Below are 20,562 nucleotides of genomic sequence, written 5' to 3'. Positions count from 1 at the left end.
ATGATGATCTGATGCTCAAGAAACATTTCTGAACATTATCGATGTTGAAAACAGTTATTTTTCATATTTTTGTGGAAACGACTATTCGGAAGTTTGGGCTAAAAAAGAAAAGAAAGAAAAAATAAATGAATCAATTATTTTATTCAGCAAGGATGCATTAAATTGATGAAAACATTTGACAGTTAAGACATTTGACATTTATAATGTCACAAAAGATTTCTATCTGAAATAAATGAACTTTCTATCCGTCAAAGTATCTTGAAAAAAGGTATTATGGTTTCCACAAAAATGCTAAGTAGCAAAAACAGTTATTTGCAATGGTAATAATATTTTACAAAATTACTGTTTTTACTGTATTTCTTGTACTGTATAAATGCAGCCTTGATGAGCATAAGATACTTATTTCAAACTGTTTTGAAAATTTAATTATTCCTAATTTTTGATTGGTAGTGTAGACAGATAATCAAACAAACCAATATATATATATTTATTTATTTTTTTACAGATATTTCAGTTTTTCTACCTAAACTGTGTGTTGAAAAGAAAACAACAGGTAAAGTAAACCATGAAAATAAATGTTAAAATTCTAAAGAAATGAGACAAACCGGTTCTATTTTCTTTATAAAAATAAAATGATTAATAATAATAATAATAATAATATAGAGTTCCTGCTGTATCAGTAGCCAATGAGCTTGCAGCTCAACTTTCAAATCTGCATTTTCTGTATCATTTTGCAGCGTGCTTTCAGAAAGCCTCCACCTGTATAGATCGTGTGTATCGTCCCAACTCATACCAATCATTTGTTAATCATCTGTGAACAAACAAGTATTCATTACTTCAATGAGCTCATTGTTTGTGCATTAAATGATTACATTGTTTAAACTAACTGTGATTTTGCATATGGACATTTCTGAAATACATAACTTCGACAGATAACAGATCACTCTAAATTGTAATGTGGACTCGTGCATTTTCTGCAAAGCTGCTTTGAAATGATGTGTATTGTAAAAAGCGCTATACAAATAAATGTGAATTGAATTGAATTACCATGCCAAACACAAACAAGAGATATTCTCCTTTAAAATATGAGAAACTGGAAAGCTTACACCAGAGCTTCTTTCTGCAAGCGTTAAAATATTCGTAGGTTTTGGCTGCGTGATCAACCACTTTCACAAACGCTTGCATATTTCCTCAACATCCTTTTGATGGACCATCCACATCAAAATCAATGAATCAACTCAAGCCAAAGCAGGCCTTCTGTTGACGTTACGCATGAAATGACTCTTCATAGCATTTGTGCGTTTCGTTTGGCACCAGTGCCTGTTCTCTCATCTTACACACACACACACACACACACACACAAATAACGTCCATGAGCGTCAGGAAAGAGTTCACCTGGGAGACCCGCGGCCCACGGGCTCCATATTTAGATCCAGATATAGCGTGGGTGCAGATGTCTGTCTGCCTGTGGCCATTCCACACCAGATTGCACAGACCATTACCCTCATAGAGAGATGCTTATCACCCACAAGAGCTATTAACCTATATAGGGCCTGGGAAACAGAGCACACTGCCGTAGTAACAGCTAAACCTCCATTACAAGGACATATAAACGGATGCAAGCGAACGAAGGAGAATGGATAGTTACTAGTCCTGCATCTCTAACAGTGACACCCATCTTTTCCAGCATCCCACAAGTATTTTTCTCATTTATTTACTCCACAGGCATCTCAAAAATCTGTTCAATGAGTTATAAGCCAAACCATCCAGTGCCGAGATGAATTAAAACATTCAAATAGTTTAGTTTTGACTGTGCATTTCTTTTCTTGTTGAACAACACTGCTCAAGCACAGTGAATGAACTAATCACACAAAATAAAACATTGATTGATGTATAAATACTATATTTATAATATATATATAATTAAAGTTCATCGCAACATTATCAAAATAAACATCCGCCATATTTTACTATTTTCTGTGAGTGTGCGACACGTTTCATTAGCCATTAAATAACTAGAAGCATAACAAAGTGCAGAAACTTGTAAGACTATTTGCACTACAAACCACTGTGTTTATAATAATTTAAAATTATGATAAGAAATACCAGTTTGTTGTATCAAGCAGGATAACGCTGTTTTGTACACCTACAAATAACTAAAAGTGTCGCACATTCAAGTTACAAATGGCCGCTCCCCTTGCGTTTAAAGTTGGCATAAAAAAGAAGTTGCAATAGTTTCTTCTTCCTTGTTGTGACGTATATCTGAGTGAAACGGCTTCTCCAACAAGAACAAATGTATAGGTTGGGTCTTGATTTTGTCCATTTGGGAGTTGATTGAATGGTTGTGGTTTGCTATTGGTCGATGTCATGTGACTGACAGGTTGCCCCGCCCTCACGACAGTAAACAAGTCATCAGAAAAACAAAACAAGAACTGTCCATTTTGATTTCATGTTGACTTTAATATAAGGTGGATAAGAAGTTGACTTGAATTAGAATTTGCTTGATGTGTCACTGCTGAACTTTCCTTTTTTAGTTTTAACCTGTTAAGTGTCACCCCCCTTTTTTTGAATAGACATGAAAATGCACATTTCGAACTTAAATGGTTATAATTCAAGAATGCTTTGGAATATCGACGTAAGATTGGTCTCGTTTTAAAGAAGACATTTGGCAGATTTTTGTAGAAGTGAAATAAATTAACAGAAAAGGAAAAAATCAAAGCCAAAAATCTAAACAAGTTGTGTTTCAAAATTTAGCTTGATATCTCAAAAAATGAGCTTTCAGTGAGATTTTGTTTGGGCGCAGTACCGAACGCTTCCACTAGGGAACAACCAGACTCCATTTTATAAGGGTGCCTCCATTTCCATATGTGTTTTGAGTGATCTGAACCATTATTTCCACAATTTTCATACAATTTATGAAGTAGACATCCTATTCAGAAGTAATATGAGACGTTTGGCAGATTTTGATATGAATTCAACCTCAAAGAAAACATAAAAAGAACAAGTATGTGCCAGTCTACACCTCACAAATGGTGAATCTATAATTTTTTTCTTTATATTTAAAAGAATGTCAGACCTTTTTTTCTAAAATAATTGAATGGATGCTATCTTTTGAACTCTTGGCATGAAAACAAACTGAGGTTTCTATCCTTCTTTCATGATTTTTCATGTTCATCACTATTTCAAAATAAAGGTCTAAACACGCCTTAGGAGTTTGAAAATATTCTTGTTGCAAATTGATAAATTACGGCTCCTCTGTAATTTATTTTGAAAATCAATCACCAAATATGGAAACTAGAGATTATAAACTTTCAAATGATATATAGTTTGTCAAGATTAGTTTAGGTTTAGTATAGGATATTACTGTTTTAAAAAGGTAATGGATTTGGGCCCACCGGTGGGCCGGTGACACTTACACGTTGGAAATATCATTGCAATGTTGTTTGACATAGTTTGTTTGTTTAATAATAGCAGGATGCATTGAATATGGTCTTACCTTTGGCGTTTTGGTGCATTTCCCTGTTCTTGCATCTTTGATGTAGTTGATGTCCAATAGGTCTGTTTCCTGAGAGAGGGAGGGAGGGAGGGAGGGCAGATTTTATGTCACAGCTCACAAAAACAATTTCATGCTGTTGGAGCAAATCAATATTATGTTAAATATTACAAAAGCCATTCAAATGTCACACAAGGCAACAGCATGGAAAGTGTTGACAGAGAAAACACTGATGGAAAATCAAGGATTAATAATTAAGCAAATGTAAAACACAGTGTTTAATTTACGCACGTAGATCCAGATCAAAGAAATAATCGAATGGCTCTCTTAAAAATACATTCCTAAGGAAATGATGCAGGGCCAGAGCGCCGCATTATTTGCGTCTGCAGTGTGTAATGCGCACGCTGACAGATATGCTTTCTGACAGCTGCAGCAGAACCGAAGGCTGACGGCATTCTGCTGGCATGGCTGAGCTACAACTGAGCAGGAACAAAACAAAGAGGCATTTGCTCTCTATACTCCTTTATGCAACACAGCAATGAATGAGGATAAAAATAGAACATCATCATTTGTGTGATGGTAAAACCTGAATGTCCTCATATGCTCCTGGGAACAACATTTGAATGTAACCGTGCCCTGTAGTGACACCCTACTTCAAAAACTAAGCATTTTTATAATTCCTTTATTTTAATTATGCATGCTTTTTATGATCTCATAGTAAACGAGGTCTACTTTAAAAAAAAATAATGTCACACCACAGAGATACTTAAATCAGCCAAACCATATTTAAGCATTTAAGCCAAGCGTGCCGCACAAGCCCTGAAAAGTGAAGCCGAAGCGTCTCGATCGCCCCCTGGTGGCCGGTCCTAGTATAGGTCATAAACCCCGCCTCCCTGTGTTATTCAACGGGATGTGAGACCAACTAAACAATTAAATTACACTTCAAATATCTTCTTTCCAAAGATGGTTTCTGTCATTTACTGTAGTTTTTATCACGCTGATGTAATTTCAAGTGTTTGTTTTTAAAATAAGTTTGTTTTGAGTTAGTTATTTGATTCGGTGGTAGTGACGTCATGATTGACAGCTGTGATTGACAGGTTCTCTGAGTCACTGAAGCACCAACTGACTTTTTTTCGGGATCTTCGGAGGACTGAGGAGATTGGAGCTTTAAATGTAATATCTACATTTCTATAATTAATTTTAAAAAAAAGTGCAGGAGCGTGTGTTTGCGATTGATTCTGCGAGAGTGAGGGCGGGGCCTCGATTTCGCGGCTTTACTTCCGGCTCACGACTGCGCACGTCTGGTCCCGAGATCGCTTCTGCGCAGACTCAAGTTCCAAGATGTCAGCGCCATATCGGGACACTGGCGGCTTCACTTCTGACCAATGGAGGAGAGCGAAGGGGTGTCGTCCATCTTTTTTACAGTCTATGATTTAAGCACAGGGAGTGCGGTTTCCGAATATGAATATAAAAAATATTGTGATTGCAATATGCCTCATTTCATTAAACAAGAAGTTAATATTGAGACACCTACATTTTAGACACAATATCACCAAATACAATCTGTTTTACCTCCAATATCGAAAATTGTTCCAAACAAACACAGTGTTGTGGTGTTTTGTTCTGGGATGATCCGACGAGTCGATTGAGTGAAAGATTCAATGACTCAACACAGTTGAACTTCGTTCCTGAATGAATCAGTATTTTTTAACGAATCGGGTTGCGTTTAAGGCTGCGTTTGCATCCAAAATCGCATACTTCTCTACTATATACTAAGCAAAAAACAGTATGTGACAAAAGAAGTATTTTCGAATGTACAGTACTCATAAAAGTGTAGGCAAAAAGTACCCGGATGATCAGCTACTTCCGGTGAGATTCTGAAGTGTGCATCTGATGGACACTTTACTATCCCATGAGGCCTTGTGAATGACTGATGCTGGAAGGTCACATGACAATGACAACATGGCGGATGTAGATCATGTGGATTACATTCACAGTACGAATGTAATCCAGACTTCCATGAATTTCATACACATTCATACTATATAGAACATACTTTTTTTAGCGGCCGCAAAGTAATTGCTTATTTGAAATAATTACCTATTCAAGAGAGTATGCGATTTCAGCCAGTGTTTTAGTCGGTTATTTCTCACACCTATCTCGCTAACTTCCCTCCGCCTCGTTCACTCGAATGAACGCCATTGCTTAAATACACAAGTGCCTACTACTGGTGGCATTCTTGCTATGGGTTTTACAGTAAATTAAACATCCCTTGATCACTTGTGGGTAAATTATGTGTGCGCACTGCGGGTTGCTGACATCATAATCGTGTTGCATTGTAGTCTATGTAGTCTATGAGTAGACTCGCTCCCTCGGTCAAAATCAAAGTTTAAATAAACTTTCTTTGCCCACTTGACGAAGTTGAACGCACTTCAAAACAGCGGTGCAGATTCCCCCAAGGAAGTTGTAGTATGTCTAAAAGGCCCTGCACCAAATGGCTCACTTAATATGCACTAACGGTCTTACAATGGCCGCCGCCTGATCGTGAAGTCAACGAGACCAAAGGGTGTCCCATTTGTAATTTTAGCTTTCAGAAGGGTGCTCTGCAGTCGATATGCGTCCTTGATAGGAAGACTGAGGGCCAGATGTACTGACGCTTTTGCGCCCACTTCAGGCGTATTTGTTTCGCAAAGTGCGCATAAAAGCATGGCGAGGTGTGTACGAACGGGACGCACCGAGATGAAAGCGCAGACTGCCTGTCGCGGGAACTGAAAATGGCAAAATGCGCTTTCCGTGTCATCCATATGCATTCATGAGATGGTCAAGGGGAAAGTGGGAGTGTCACATAAAGAGATGGGAGGGCCTAATTATGTATTCCGCAATATGTACATAAAAAGCCGGTGAAAGCGCGCCTCTGTAGCCTGACTTAGTCATACTCATATTCTAGTCAGAATGAGTCTGATACTCCTCCATTGGGCTTTGATTATGAGGCGTGTCTTAACCGAACCAGGAAAAAAAAAACCTCTGCACTCAATTGGATAGACCTACAACCAATCAGAGCAAAGCAGTAAGTGACGTATGTTGAGCTACGCATAGTTGTCATCAGAACTCAACTGCACGCACTGAGCAATCCCCACCTCTAATACACTGACAAACAGTCTGTCTGGAAGAAAACACAGATATAACAAATGTTTTACACATAATATAGACCTATATGCACCTTTTAAAATATCCATAAAGTTGATTGAAACTTTTCCTAAAGATAAACTGACATAATAATCAATTATGATTTCAAAGTCAGTCCATTATCCTTATTTCTACATTATATTTCTGTTCATTCCTGAAACGCATTTTGCATGGGCTGCAATCCCCACCCCTCGCTGACACACTTTTGTGTGTGTGACAGTCGAGGGTTGAGGACAAGCAGACTCCAGGAGATTATATAAAGACAACCTGGATGTCATTTGTTCAGCGCTTTGACCTAAAACACTTACACAAGAAACACGTCTCCTTTAATATTCCCTAGGCCACGGGGTCATCCCCAACTCAACTCACATTTATTTCAGACCGTCAGATAACTTCGAAATGAAAACATGATGCACAAACGACACTGAGGAGAAATCGAACAATGCCTGTAGGATATTTTTATACAGTTTTATATTTTCAGATCATGTGAAGGTGCCTGTAAAACATGCAACTATAATGCCATGCAATGCTCCCCATAATATGACTATATAATATTTATGATAATTGCAAGTAACTGCCAAGGCTATCTGAATAATGAAAGCATCTCTGCAGTCAACCGGTTCAACTATGAAAATTGGAGTATGGTGGCGAGCGCTTCACCAGCGCCATGGCAACAGGGGATGGAGGTGGTCTATGACGGGGAGTTGGGCTAAAGCAATCTGAAGACAGGCACCATGCACCGTGAAATCAGCTTGCAGAAGACGTCGCCAGCAAACTCAGACACTTCTGTGCTCGCTGACAATCCTTTGAGACTACATGATCAAATATCTGATAGTTCAGCAGAGCAAACCGCAGTCTATTGACTCTCTATCCGCAGAAAACTCACAAACGTGCTACAATGTTCAATAATGAAGCCGGTTGTAAGTGACTATAATGATTTCCTCGTCTCTCGCTGGCGACAATCCGGCCTGCAGTGCATCTAAATATAGAGAAGCATGTATTGATTCAATAGCTTGCTTTGCATAACAATCCTGGATGCTTTTACATTACTATTGGCCAGAGGCGGCTGTTCTGGAATTCCTCACGTATTTTATGGACAGGAAAAACTGTCGGTTTGTTTTCATTGCTTTCATTGATTTGCAAGTAGATTGCTATCTAAAAAAACAACTGTGACCTCTGGTTTCTCTGTCCATGTGCATGTATATTATACACATGATATCAGGGTGAACAATAAGAATGAGTTCATATTTATTTAAATTTAAGTGTGACCTAGACAAACAATTTATTTTTTAGCAAATTCTGTTTGATTTATTTTTTCCAAATTCCGTTTTTCAGTTTGAATGTTTCTGGATTTAATGGTTAAATTAAATTTTAGTAATCAAAAAGCATGTCTAATTCATTTAAATCAAGAAAACGTATACAATTTAACAACAATTTATTAAAAGTTTAACAAAAATGAAATGTTTAGGAAATGTAAATATTTTTTCCCCTCAATTTTTTTTAACTAAATTTAGTTTTTCTGTTTATGTTAATGTTAATAATCAAAAAGCATGTCAAATTAACTAAATTCATAAAAACAACAATTTATTATTTTTATTATTATTCTTTTTTGTTGTGTATTTTTATTTTTCTGTCAATCAATCAATCAAATAAAGGCCTAAAAACATTCATTTAATTTATCTTTTAATAATATGAAATTAAACAAACTAGTTTTTGCACAACTGAGCTTTACTGTTATGCAACAGCGTAAGAAAATTTGTGGGCGGCTATGTAACGATCACCATTGAGAGTGTCCGGGATAACTCCAACCCGGACAATCACCACACATCCACATACTCCATTCCCCATAATCCTTTGCCCAGACCATCATCCATTATCACATTCACCTGTGTCTCATTATCCTGTTTAGCTCACACTTTAAAGCCCTGGTTCATTCTGTTAGTCTCTGCGAAGTCTTGTTAGTAGTTTACACTGCATCTCTGAGCGTTTTCCTGGTCTTATGTCTCTTGGTTTTGGATTTCTCTTTGGTCTCTGGATTACCCTTTTGCCTGTTCCTTGCCCGTTTGATTGGACTGCCTGCGTGTGTTTGACATTGCCTGTATTTGGATTATGTGTTTGGATTGTCCCTCTTAAATAAACTGCATTTGGATCCTCAACCTTCGTGTCTCGGAGCAGTTTCGTAACAAATATGTTTCTGTCATAATTTCTCCAAGTTAAACCGAACTTTTACTTTGACGGGTTGCCGTGAAGACCTTGAGTTTCTGTGTGTATGATATGATAGTTTTTTCTCAAACGAACAGCAAATATGTTAATGAAGTGACTCTCAAAGCAGCTCTGGGGATGAAGTTCATGCATTTATGGACCTGCTTTTTACTGGATTCTGCGGTTCTGTGTTCATAAGGCCCTACTTTATGTTTTCATCAATATCTATAAGCACAGATACTGTGCTTCAGGCAATAATTGAACACAATGCTGGTGTCCTGTGAGTCCTTCAGAGTCCGTCACAATTTGCGATGTTTTATTCAATACCATCTGGTATCAGAAGATTGAGTCACTCATATGAACATTATTCTGATATTACTCACTGCTGCTTTCACACATTCTGCACTTGACTCACATGACAAATGATATGATGGAGTTTGCTGAAATACACTTACACTCGACTGAATCATAATCGATTCTCTTATATAAAAGGGCAAGAGGAGAAAAAGAGAATATGCTGCCAAATCCACGCTCAACTTACATGACCTCAGGTCCCGCTGTAGATCAACTTATGCATATATTTACACTGTAATTATAATGCATCTTTTCGGTCTCAAGACTTTTTCCCCTTGAAATAACATGCAAGACCAGAAATATGCATTATGAAAGTGGATAGGGTCAGTTTTGAACACAATAAAAAAAAAACATAAAAGACAGTTTAGGCTCATCAAAAGAGGTGAATTAACATACCGTACTTTTACAGTTCAAAATCAATGTTGTGGCGGGTGAGCACTTCATTTTCTGAAAACATTTAAACAGCTCTTAATTTACTATAAGATAAGATTGTGTTTTCTGACGCTTTCAACGCTGCTGTACTGATGTTATCTTTCCAAACGTGCTTGTGATTTCGAGTTGTTATTGTATGACGTCCCATTGTGCAGTTCTGCCTTTTAATACAATGTGACTTCCCGTTCTGCTCCTCACCCACACGCAACTCTATTCAGATCATTTCAGAGCAATTACTATTGAGCACAATCTATTAGATGCTGTTTATCAAATCTGCAGCTCCGGGTACATAAATCAAGGATGAATGTGTATAGTGTTTTTACAATGGCAGAAAGCGACGGACGGACTGAAACACTTCAAATTAAAAATTCATCCATACTTCGATGAAAAGCTTTCATTGAAAGTGGGACGCCTCTATTAGCCAAACTCTGAGGCTATGTGAGCATTTGGCTGTCAGTGCTCCATCTGGACAATAGACTCAACCTCATTCCCTACAGACAGACATTGGAAAGTGACACCACACCAGATAAAATGAACAGTTTTGCTCTGATGAGATGTGCATTGTGCCTTTGATTCATATAATGTCTTATTTTATTGCTCAGGACACTTAAGGGTCTCAACCAGGGATGGAAATTAGCACCCGCCACCAGCCAAATGCGGGTGATTTTGTGTTGTGGCGGGTAAACTCGCTTCACCTACCGGCCACCGTGGCGGGTAAATAAATATAGCATACTGTTTCACCCGGACGACGGACACTTTTAGAGGAGGCACACCTTCAAACAAAAATGTGGCGTTACATCGCAGGCGTAGAGGTCTGCAGAGAAAACATCATGGTGCGTTCACACCAGACGAGAATAGAGCGTCTGGCGCGAGTGATTTCATTGTTAAGTCAATGCAAAGACGCCTTACGCGCGTAAAAAATTCCTACGGCGCGAAAGAGGTGTAGAGCGCGCCGTGGTAGATGCGAATACGCCTCATTCGCGCGGCAAGTTCGAGCGTCTGACGCGTTCTGCGCGCATGATTTTATTGAGTGCTTTTGTGCATTCACGCGTTTGACGCGAATTCGCGTCTGCCGCCCGAGTTGAAAAATCTGAACTTTGGCGTCAATTCGCGCCGCGTAAACCAATCAGGAGCCTAGCTGCTGTCACGTGGTGAAGTATCTGGATGCTTCAATAAATTATTTTTGTACTAAATGCCTGATGTGGTTCTAATGCACAACAAAGCAAATATTTTATCACATAAAACTTGATTTCAATATATGAGACATATTCATTTTGTATTGAATGCTATTTATTCCATTTCATATCTAGATTATATTAAATATTATTCTAATGTAAAGGCAACCAACATACTATAGCTCATAAATCCGTGTCTGGAGAGTGTTGTGTGAGAGAAAAAAAAAATCACAGGACAGGTTAATTACTTTTGGAGGCTGGCTCAAATTATCATCAAAACAAAAATAAATGACAGATTAGGTGGATGAGGCCGAGGGTGAGAGAAAGAGAAAATGTCAGTATTTCATTGAGACTTGAGATTAAATAAACTGCTTTAAGTATTCTTGTAGTATTAATTTTCACATGCAGTTACACATTGTCGGTTAAAAACAAGAAAGTGGCTGGTAAAAACATTGAGTGGCTGGTAGATTTTGAAATCCACCAGCCACAGTGGCCGGTGGACAAAAAAGTTAATTTCCATCCCTGGTCTCAACCCACAGACCAGTGTTGTTATCATTAACTAAAACTAAAAATACTAAATGCTAGATAACATAAATTACACGATAAAGTGAATAAATTAATAAATGTAATGTTAATTGAAATAAATTAAATGTTAAAGCTGCAGTCCGTAGTTTTTCCTCTTTGTCGCCATCTCTGTTCGGAATCTGCAATTGCAGTCATTCGCGGAATTATCAACTTTTTTTTTCTTTTTTTCTTTATTTAACCAGGTTGGCACATAGAGGACTCATTCTCATTAAAAACGGCGACCTGGCCAAGATAAAGCGTCAAGATGCAGACACATAAAGTTACACAGAAAGGACAAGACAGTGTAATGCAGGTTACACAAACAGTTATTCAGTCAAATGGAGCATCGTACAAAAGTAGGTCGAAGTACAATAGCTAGACAGTTTTCCTAATGGGACAATAATAAAAACATTGTAAGTAATTGAACTGTGTGAAAGGTAAAGTGCAATATACGTTATTGACGAATGACAATGCAGAAAAAAAGACAATAAGTAATTACACTAATTTGCACAGAGGAGAAAATGGTAATGCTAACATAAGCAATGGTGTGCCAATAGATTAGATATCAGTCGTTTGAAAGCAGATAATGGTACAAGTGTTTCAAGCCTTAAGGATTTTTGGAGTTCGTTCCAGTCATTGGCAGAAGAAAACTGAAAGGAAAGACGGCCAAAGGAAGTGCGGACATTGGTAATAGTTAATAAAATAAACCTGCTTGATCGCAGATTACGAGAGGAAGAAGCTACCGAAATGAGGTTTCTCAAGTAGGTAGGACCTTTGCCTAAGATAATTTTATAAATAAAATAAAACCAGTGTCTTTGTCGTCGGATGTGATGAGGGCCAACCAATGAGTGTATAAAGTTTACGTGAGTTGTGCCTCGACACGGCACAGCGCGGATGAACACAGTGTTTGAGGAGAGTGTGCGGCTGTCAGTCACCGCCGGTGTGGATACTGGCATTCAGAATCACAGATTATTCTTTTTGGAAGTATGACCAACATAATCATTTTCACCGGAAAATGTCTGAACAACTAAGTAACATCCACTTTTGTTCTGGTTCTGACACTGCAGTAAATCGCACTGATTAAATCTAAAAATCGGTTATCATCACGCAAAACCGTGCAAATTATACTTTGTTCTCAAATTGTTAATGTCAACGTCGGCATTGCGTGACTACATGTAATGTCCTTCCGATATTATCCTTGTTTTCGCATGGGCCGGTTGCAGTCTCTTTTTTTTTCTGTAGCCGCTCCGAAGTCCGAACGAAGTCTTTTGCATTTTACAGCGGGTGAGTCTCTAGTTTTCACTGGTGATCGTCGTTTAAACCTTTCTGGATCCGCCATCAAATTGATAAGTTTAATTATTTCAAGTGCTGTGAGAAAAGGCTATAAATCTCCACCTCCAACATCCTCACACTCACAGCCTACTAGCCGAGACTCTTCTTTATGTGTACAGATGTGTGTGTACAGATGTGTGTGTACAGATGTGTGTGTGCAGATGTGTGTGTACAGATGTGTGTGTGCAGATGTGTGTGTACAGATGTGTGTGTACAGATGTGTGTGTACAGATGTGTGTGTACAGATGTGTGTGTACAGATGTGTGTGTGCAGATGTGACGTAATGACGCAAAGACATGCTCGAATCTCCCGCTGAAATGCACCAGTACCACTGGAATTACAAACATTATTACAAGCTTACCGCTTTGAATCGAACTACGGCAAGCAGAGAGTGCTGAACACTGGCTGGTTATGCATTTTCTCAAATATGTATTTTGGATCATTTTTAACCCAAAAAAAGCTACGAACTGCAGCTTTAAATCAATTAAAATAAATAAATATAATGTAAATAAATTAGATGTTAAATGAATAAATAAATAAATGCAATGTTAAAGGGGTCGTGAACTGAGAAACCAAATTGTCCTTGAGCTTTTGACATATAAGAGATCATCATACTATAAGAATATCCTGTAAGTTTCAGAACTGAAAACTTCCTTGTTAGTCCAAAAACAGCTTTTATTGTAACCAAGCCCAGAGAACGACTCGTTGTGGAATGTGAAAGTCCGCCTCATCATACTTCATCATCGCAACTTTAGCCCCGCCCACTGGCGTGTTAGTGGGATGAGGAGGAGAGAAGAGCAATACAGGATCACTGGACTACAAATAACATTACTAAATCCTAATGCTAGGAATGTGGTTATTTATTTTCAACAATGTGAATGTCTCAGTTGAGCATTATTTATTTGTATTCTGTACATTTCACTGGATATGGACTCGACGGTAATGCGACAACATGTAAGTTACCGTGTAATGCCTGATCTGTGACCAGTGATTTCTGATATGTAATGATTCATGTACAGTCAGATGTTCTTTGTCTATGTGTCAGTAAATCAAACCAGTGACTAAATGGTCAACTTCACATTGTTTCACTTAGTATGAAAATAATCTGTTTTTTAAACTGTGATTAAATTACATATAAAAAGCGACCAAATAACGCTACCTTTGCAATCGCCGGAGCTGTCAATCAAACAGCGCGACTTCATCAGTGACTTTTGTCCCATTATTTTTTCTCATTTTAATGCTCTTATCAACATGGAAAAGTGGATCGGCTTGATTTGTGCAAATGGTTTTTATTGAAAACAACATTGGCATAAACTGTGTTCAATTTCACACTAACATTCTCACTTGGAGCAAATAATCTCTCACACAATGTAACACTGTCCATCAATAAAAGGGTGAAAGAAATACTGACGAGGTCCTGATATTGACGAGGGGGCGGAGAATTCGCATCAGCTGTGTGTGTGTGTGTGTGTGTGTGTGTGTGTGTGCTTGGCCATCATCAAGTGGTGTTTCAGACTGGACGCGCTGCGATGATGATAGCTCAGTTCACAATGACAAAACACACAGATCACTTTGGTCTCGTCAATGGAACCATTTGGCAACTTTTTAAAAGTAAACTTTCCATTCAGAATCTTATTGGCATCCATTTCGGCGTCTCTCGCTCGTCATCCACTCAAAACGTAACGTTAACCTACTATTTGGCCGGCTCGCAAGCCCAAACGAGTGTGTGCGGCGTGCCTGTTGTTTTGTTTCCGGTCTAGCTAGATCCGCTTGCGCTTTGGTCGACGAAGCAACAAAACGTCCTCGCGCGGCGCAAGCCATTGAAATGAATGGGTTTCATAGCGCATTGCAAAAGCATGTGAAAAAAACTACAAAGTTTGCTAGGCCAAAAAGTTAAAAAATATAAAAATTAAAAACGGCGATAAAAAAATTGACGCCGTTAATAACGCGTTAAACTGACAGCCCTAGATGAAAGCATTCGTCAGTGTGCAGAAATCGAGTTGCAGAGACGAGATCACAGCATTCATGCGCCCAACATATCTGTGATCGGCTACAATGCTCATCACTGCAACCTTTCATGCCACAATGTAAATATGGTAATATATAATCCTATAACCACACTTTCCACGATTAGTTAACCTTGAGACCTGTATTAGTAAAAACGTGCTAAAAGTGTTTGAGAGAGTTCCACATGTAATACTCAGCTATTTTATATGCAAAGCTGTTAGCCAATCCCAGCAGTGGGCGTATACACTGAAGTCTCACACAGACACGCCCCTTCAAACAGAGCATTCAAATCAGAGGATAAAATCAGGCTAGGAAAATGCCTTTTATTTCTAAATTATGACCATTTTTGATGTAAAAATCATACTAACATTATAAGTGCACCCCAGGAAACATTATAAAAAAAAAAAAAAGCAGTTCACGATCCCTTTAATTGAAATAAAATGTTAAATAAATATAAATAAATAAATGTAATGTTAATTAAAATAAATATGTTAAATAAATGAATAAATAAATAATGTAATGTTAATTGAAATAAAATGTTAAATAAATAAAAATAAATAAATGTAATGTTAACTGAAATAAATCAATCAATCAATAAATGTTAATTTAAATAAATTACATAACATAGGAATATTAAAATACTTTCAGTTAGTTCTAAAGACAAAATTTGCCAATTTCTTTTTACTAAAACTAAACTTTAAAAAAAATAAAATAGGCATATTAAAAAATAATCAAAACAACAAAATTACTAAAGAATCTAAAACTAACAAATAATAAGATAATAGTAATGATACTAAAATAACTCTGACAACCTGGGGCCGTATTCACAAAGAATTTTAAGGCTAAAAGTAGCTCCTAACTGGCGAATTTAGGAGCAACGCCTAAAAATAATGGGCATGTCACTCCTGACTTTAGGACTCCTAATTTTGTTCACTAAGAGTAATTCACGAAGCATTTTAGCCTTAAAAGTAGCACCTAAGTCTGGGACAGCTTAAAAGAAGTCGAGAGGACTCCTAACTCACTAAGACCTATAGCTTGTTTTCATATGACGTCACGCCACTGCGTTGCCATGGCGCGAAATGCAAATGGAGGGCAGGAAGTGATTTGCTGTATTTAGAAAGCTCTATAACAAACTCAAAATGCCTATGTTTTGCGTCGTTTATGGTTACTTAAATCGATCAAACCACGAGGAGTTTTTATCTAGTACCAAAAGTTGTTGTTCATAAGGGGGGGAAATGCAAGAAATTGACCGAAAAAGGGCTTGCAAGCCTACGTCTGCGGTCGGGAGGAGCCGAATGGGAAAATGCCCGTGTGTGCAGTGATCACTTCGTCAAAGGTGAGTTAATACAACTTAAGTGGCTGTGTTTGTGTAACGTGTAACGTTTCCGAACTTTGTAAAGTCAAAGTATGTATGACGAGGTAGATGCTGATATCTACCGCCTCGATGGCAGGAAAATCTTTCAATTCAGTTGAAAAATCGCTCCTCTTCATCTCTTCATAACGTAAGGATCACGTCCAACATATGTTTGATTTTTTGTTTATATCTTTCTCTTGTAATAGCGTGTAAAGTAGTACAGTATGGACTTTCCTCCATCTCGTCCATTGCGCTCTTCACTTCCTGCCCTCCATCTGAATTTCGCGCGTCATCATAATCACGTGACTGAAACCCAGCTTTTAACAAAGGATCGTAGCGCATACCACCGCCTCTTGCAGTCGTCCGGGGTCCGCGACACAAGCGGGAATGCTGCATTGATCTGCAAACAAATCCTCTCCCATTCTCACGCTTAGTTTTGCTTGATATCCCAGTGCCAAATTTCCTTTTTATTATGTTTTTTTTTTCCAGCACCAGCTGGGCCAGCAGCAGTAACTGATCCTGCGTCCAGTTGGGCTTTCTTTTCCGTTTTGGCGAGTTCATCATCCACCGTCATTCAACTATTACATTACTTCAATAGGAGCAACATTTCCTTGCTTTAAGTAGGCCTAGTCTATTTAGGCTAATAGGATGTCAACTAACCAAGCAAGTGTTAATGCAAGTGTCGTTTCATTATTAGGCAAGTGGCGGTTTTCATTCGGGTATTACCTTGATTTTATTTAATTGGATTCACGACTTTTCTCTCTCTCGCCTTTTTAGAATTACACTTCACTGGGGCCTGCACAAACATGTCATTATATATGCATTTCAATGACATTACTATTATTATTTTGTGTAGGACACAGACATATTTAGATGTGGTAATTCCATGATTTGTTGCGTCTGTGTTATGTCCCGCATGATGGCCCTGTAATCTAACAACCGATCACCGTGATCATTGCGAGGAAGCTTGTGCATGAGAAGTGACGTCATCTACAGCAACGAAGACTCACTCTTAGTTTAGGAGTCGTCATTTTTCCTTACTAAGAGTAGGTCTGAAAGGCGTTGTGAATAACTTTTAAGAGAAAACTCCTAGCTAAAATATTTTAGTGCAATTTAGGAGTACTAGTACTCCTAGTGGTAAGATAAAATTCTTTGTGAATACGGCCCCTGATCAACAAATATTGCACACAAAACTGGGAAGCACTTGTGTAAATAAACAAATAATAATAGTAATACTCACACATGCTTCAATCACATGCACTGGTTTCTGATTTGAGAAATCTTACCTTATTCTGATCTGTCCAGTACAGGAAGTATCCCTGCGGATCGACGCGCAACGTCACTGGGGTCACAGTAGAAGAATCCTGAGCAGAGAAATGACATTTTTAAGTCTAAATACACAGCAGATATAATATAAACATGGTTATGGACAAGATATTCAGAGCATGCATTAAAGGTCCCGCGAAAAGATCACATTTTTTTCCCTGCATTGACATATTTCCTATTGGAACAGGGTTGAAATTCAAGACGCTGGAAGACATGACGAAATATAAAAAAATGACGTAATCTCCCTACGTTCTCAAAATCGTTAAATATATGCATCTTTAAATGTTTTATATTTCTCTATTTTTTTCAATGCTTCATGGGATTGTAGTTCTTTCCCTCATTAAAGCTGTTATGCAGTCTTTATTCAAACACTTTTTTACTTCAAATCAAAGTTTGTAGTGTTGTGATTCTCCTCGTAGCTGGTTGTTTTTGGCTTATAACGCTTTAACCAAGACTTTTTTGAAATCCCAAATAAAAGGAAAAAATATGCTGAAAAAGTGGACAGGCACTGTTGAACTCTAAACCTTTAGTTTACATGAACCATGCTTGCACAAATTTGGACAATCCACATCATGCATATATGGATCTGAAAGCAAAATGATGTACAGCTGGAGGAGAAAGATATCATTTCAAATGCTAAAAGTTTCCTTTGACTCCAGCATATAGAAGAGCTAACAGATGGGAGTATAACCCAGGATTTCGATATCAAGGGTCTGTAAAGTCGACTGCAGGAGGAGTTATTTTAAGCACACTGAACAAAAAGCGCAGCAAAATCAAAGTCTTCAGTGAACCGACGTCATGTTTCTGTGGGAGGTAAAGACTAATCTCGCCTCGCGCAAGAAAAACACATGGGATTTCTGTGGCAATCCACTTGAAAACATGTTTCTCGAGGTTCGAGGTTTGACTCAGACATTGCATAAGTGCTCTATGATTCATGCTGGCTTGCGATAATTTCCCACTGGTGGAAGTCACAGAATTTCAAGAAGCAGGAAACGAGACGTCGGTCCTGTTTGAGACGTTTTTAAGCGGATCATTTGAACAGACACGCAGCTGTGCTGTGAGGAACGAGGAGCAGACGTCAGGCGTCCCTTCAGAAAGAGATCTGGAATTGATTGTGTTATTTTAGATCTTGCGTGGGTCTGCACACATTCTAACTGCACATCTGCGGCGCAGCATGTCTTAGCTAATGTAAGGCAGGCCAGGAAGACGGGAATATAAAGCATGAAAGTTGCCATAGCAACAGGCCAACATTTCCAGTTTTATTTGCAGTGAAAAGCTTTTAAACGTCAACATTTTCAGCATAAGCTCATGTAAAGCTGTATGGCATTATTGTGCTGATAGCAGTCAGACTCCTCCAGAATACTGCATTCATTTAAAGTGATTTAAGCTTCTAAAGGACCACAACATAAATCAGACCTCATTGAAAAACATTTTTTTTTTTAGTTAGGCCTACTTTTAAACCTGGAAAAAGTAAAACCAAGAATAGTAAGACATATTTCAGATCCTGCACTATTTCTAGTCAATAATTAAAGTGGAGATATTGACTCTCGGTCAGATTCTCTGGAGAACATGATCTTCAGGTTTTGTTCATGCATCTCCAGTGCTGAAGAGAAACACACAACACATTCACAGATGCTTCCTAATGTTTCTTGTCTGCTGACAATTTGCAATGAAAAAAAATGTTTTAATGGTGAAAATGGTATCAGATTTAAATGCACTAAGAGTTGCACTAGCTTTTTTGGACCAAATACAGGAATGTTGCCTGTATGATTAAAATAACCAAGAATGACTTTTATATTTCGCTTTAAAGCATTACATAATAGAAAAAAGTACTGATGTTACCAACATCAACAAATGTTTTGGATAATTTTGCCGAACCACATTGAGTTACAGGTGATGTTTGATTAAAAAGACGGTAGAACCAAATGTTCAAGCTCTGTTAAAAGTCCAAGAATTGGTCATTAAAAACATATTTGATCAACCATGAAATGCAATATTGAGGAGGACATTCTTAAAACATGTAAAAAAAAATAAAGTGTGTGCAAAAACTGAAATCTTGTCAATGCATGCTTTAAAACAATTATTTGGCAATTGTCTTATATGAACGTGTCTCAATTCTCAGAGTGCAGTGAGTTTTTCCTGCTGACAAACTCTCATCCAACAGGTGAATGTGAACATCCAGTGCTGATCCTCAATCAATGCTCATGCAGCACTCTCACAAAATGCGACATTCAGTCTCCAAATGCATGCTTCTTTGTAAAGGTTTTCATATTACAATACACAGTGAGGAATCATCTGAGCTTGTTGCATTAGTGCATTAGGTTTCTGTAAAGTGACAGCAGGGCTGAGATGCAGCGATACATGACTGCACATAAAGTAACCTGATGTCATTCTCATGAACCTCTGCAGAGACTCGGACAGATGGAGTCTGTGAAACATGCTGATGGACTTGAGAACTGGATACTGATCTTAGTGGCTCATTTCTCTCCCCTCTAACGCCAATAAAGGTCGATCAGGAGCTGACTGAGTGAGTCTGCGGCGTTTAATGTTGGACATGTTCATGTATACATACAATGCAACATCCGCGCGAGCGATCAAACAAACAAACAAACAAACCAACCAAACGCCACGCGCGTTCACCGCAGAAGCATCATCATCATCATCATCATCATCATGTGCATTCATCCTCTGACAGCCGCAGACACACAGGCTAATAGTGACTTACCTCATCCCATTTCATAAACCTACTGCCTCGCTTCAGACTCTCGGACACGCGCACCGGCTTGAGTTGAAGCGCATGAACGCCAGGTTGAGCTCCAGCCATTCAAGCTTCAACATTTACACCCAAAACAGCGTGGGGAAAATCAAGTCACTCTTCTTTTCTTCTCCGGGAAGAAGCCAAACCGGAGCGCACAGGAGGACAGCGGAACAGTAGTGGTGAATGGAAGCGCTTTACGCACGCGGATGCCCTTGGCATATGGACACATTACATGCCTGCGGTCTCCCTCACTGAACGCCGCAGATTTGTGCTTCAGAACGGAAGGAGCAAATGAGCAGCAGAGAGAACCAGCGATCATAAATGATGGAGAGAGAGAGAGAGACTCGATTGTGTGTGTGTGTGTGTGTGTGAGTCCTCC

General features: G+C 38.4%; 1 protein-coding gene across 1 annotated transcript in view; it reads right to left on the bottom strand.

Annotated features, from left to right (window-relative positions):
- LOC130075785 (1-phosphatidylinositol 4,5-bisphosphate phosphodiesterase beta-1) overlaps positions 1 to 20,562 on the bottom strand; it is an 82,604-nt gene extending 62,042 nt beyond the window's left edge. The window contains exons 1-3 of the mRNA XM_056240552.1: positions 20,151 to 20,562; positions 17,386 to 17,463; positions 3,497 to 3,565 (exon numbers count right to left, since the gene is read on the bottom strand). Of these exons, the coding sequence (XP_056096527.1) occupies positions 3,497 to 3,565; positions 17,386 to 17,463; positions 20,151 to 20,249 (246 nt within the window). The 5' untranslated portion in view covers positions 20,250 to 20,562. The remainder of the gene's footprint in view (positions 1 to 3,496; positions 3,566 to 17,385; positions 17,464 to 20,150) is intronic.

The sequence above is a fragment of the Rhinichthys klamathensis genome, unplaced genomic scaffold (genome assembly GCF_029890125.1).
Source record: "Rhinichthys klamathensis goyatoka isolate OS25496 unplaced genomic scaffold, OSU_Roscu_1.1 h1tg000603l_1, whole genome shotgun sequence".
Taxonomy (NCBI): Eukaryota; Metazoa; Chordata; class Actinopteri; order Cypriniformes; family Leuciscidae; genus Rhinichthys; species Rhinichthys klamathensis.
Note: the sequence above shows the minus strand (reverse complement) of the source record. Positions and strands in the feature narration are given on the sequence as shown.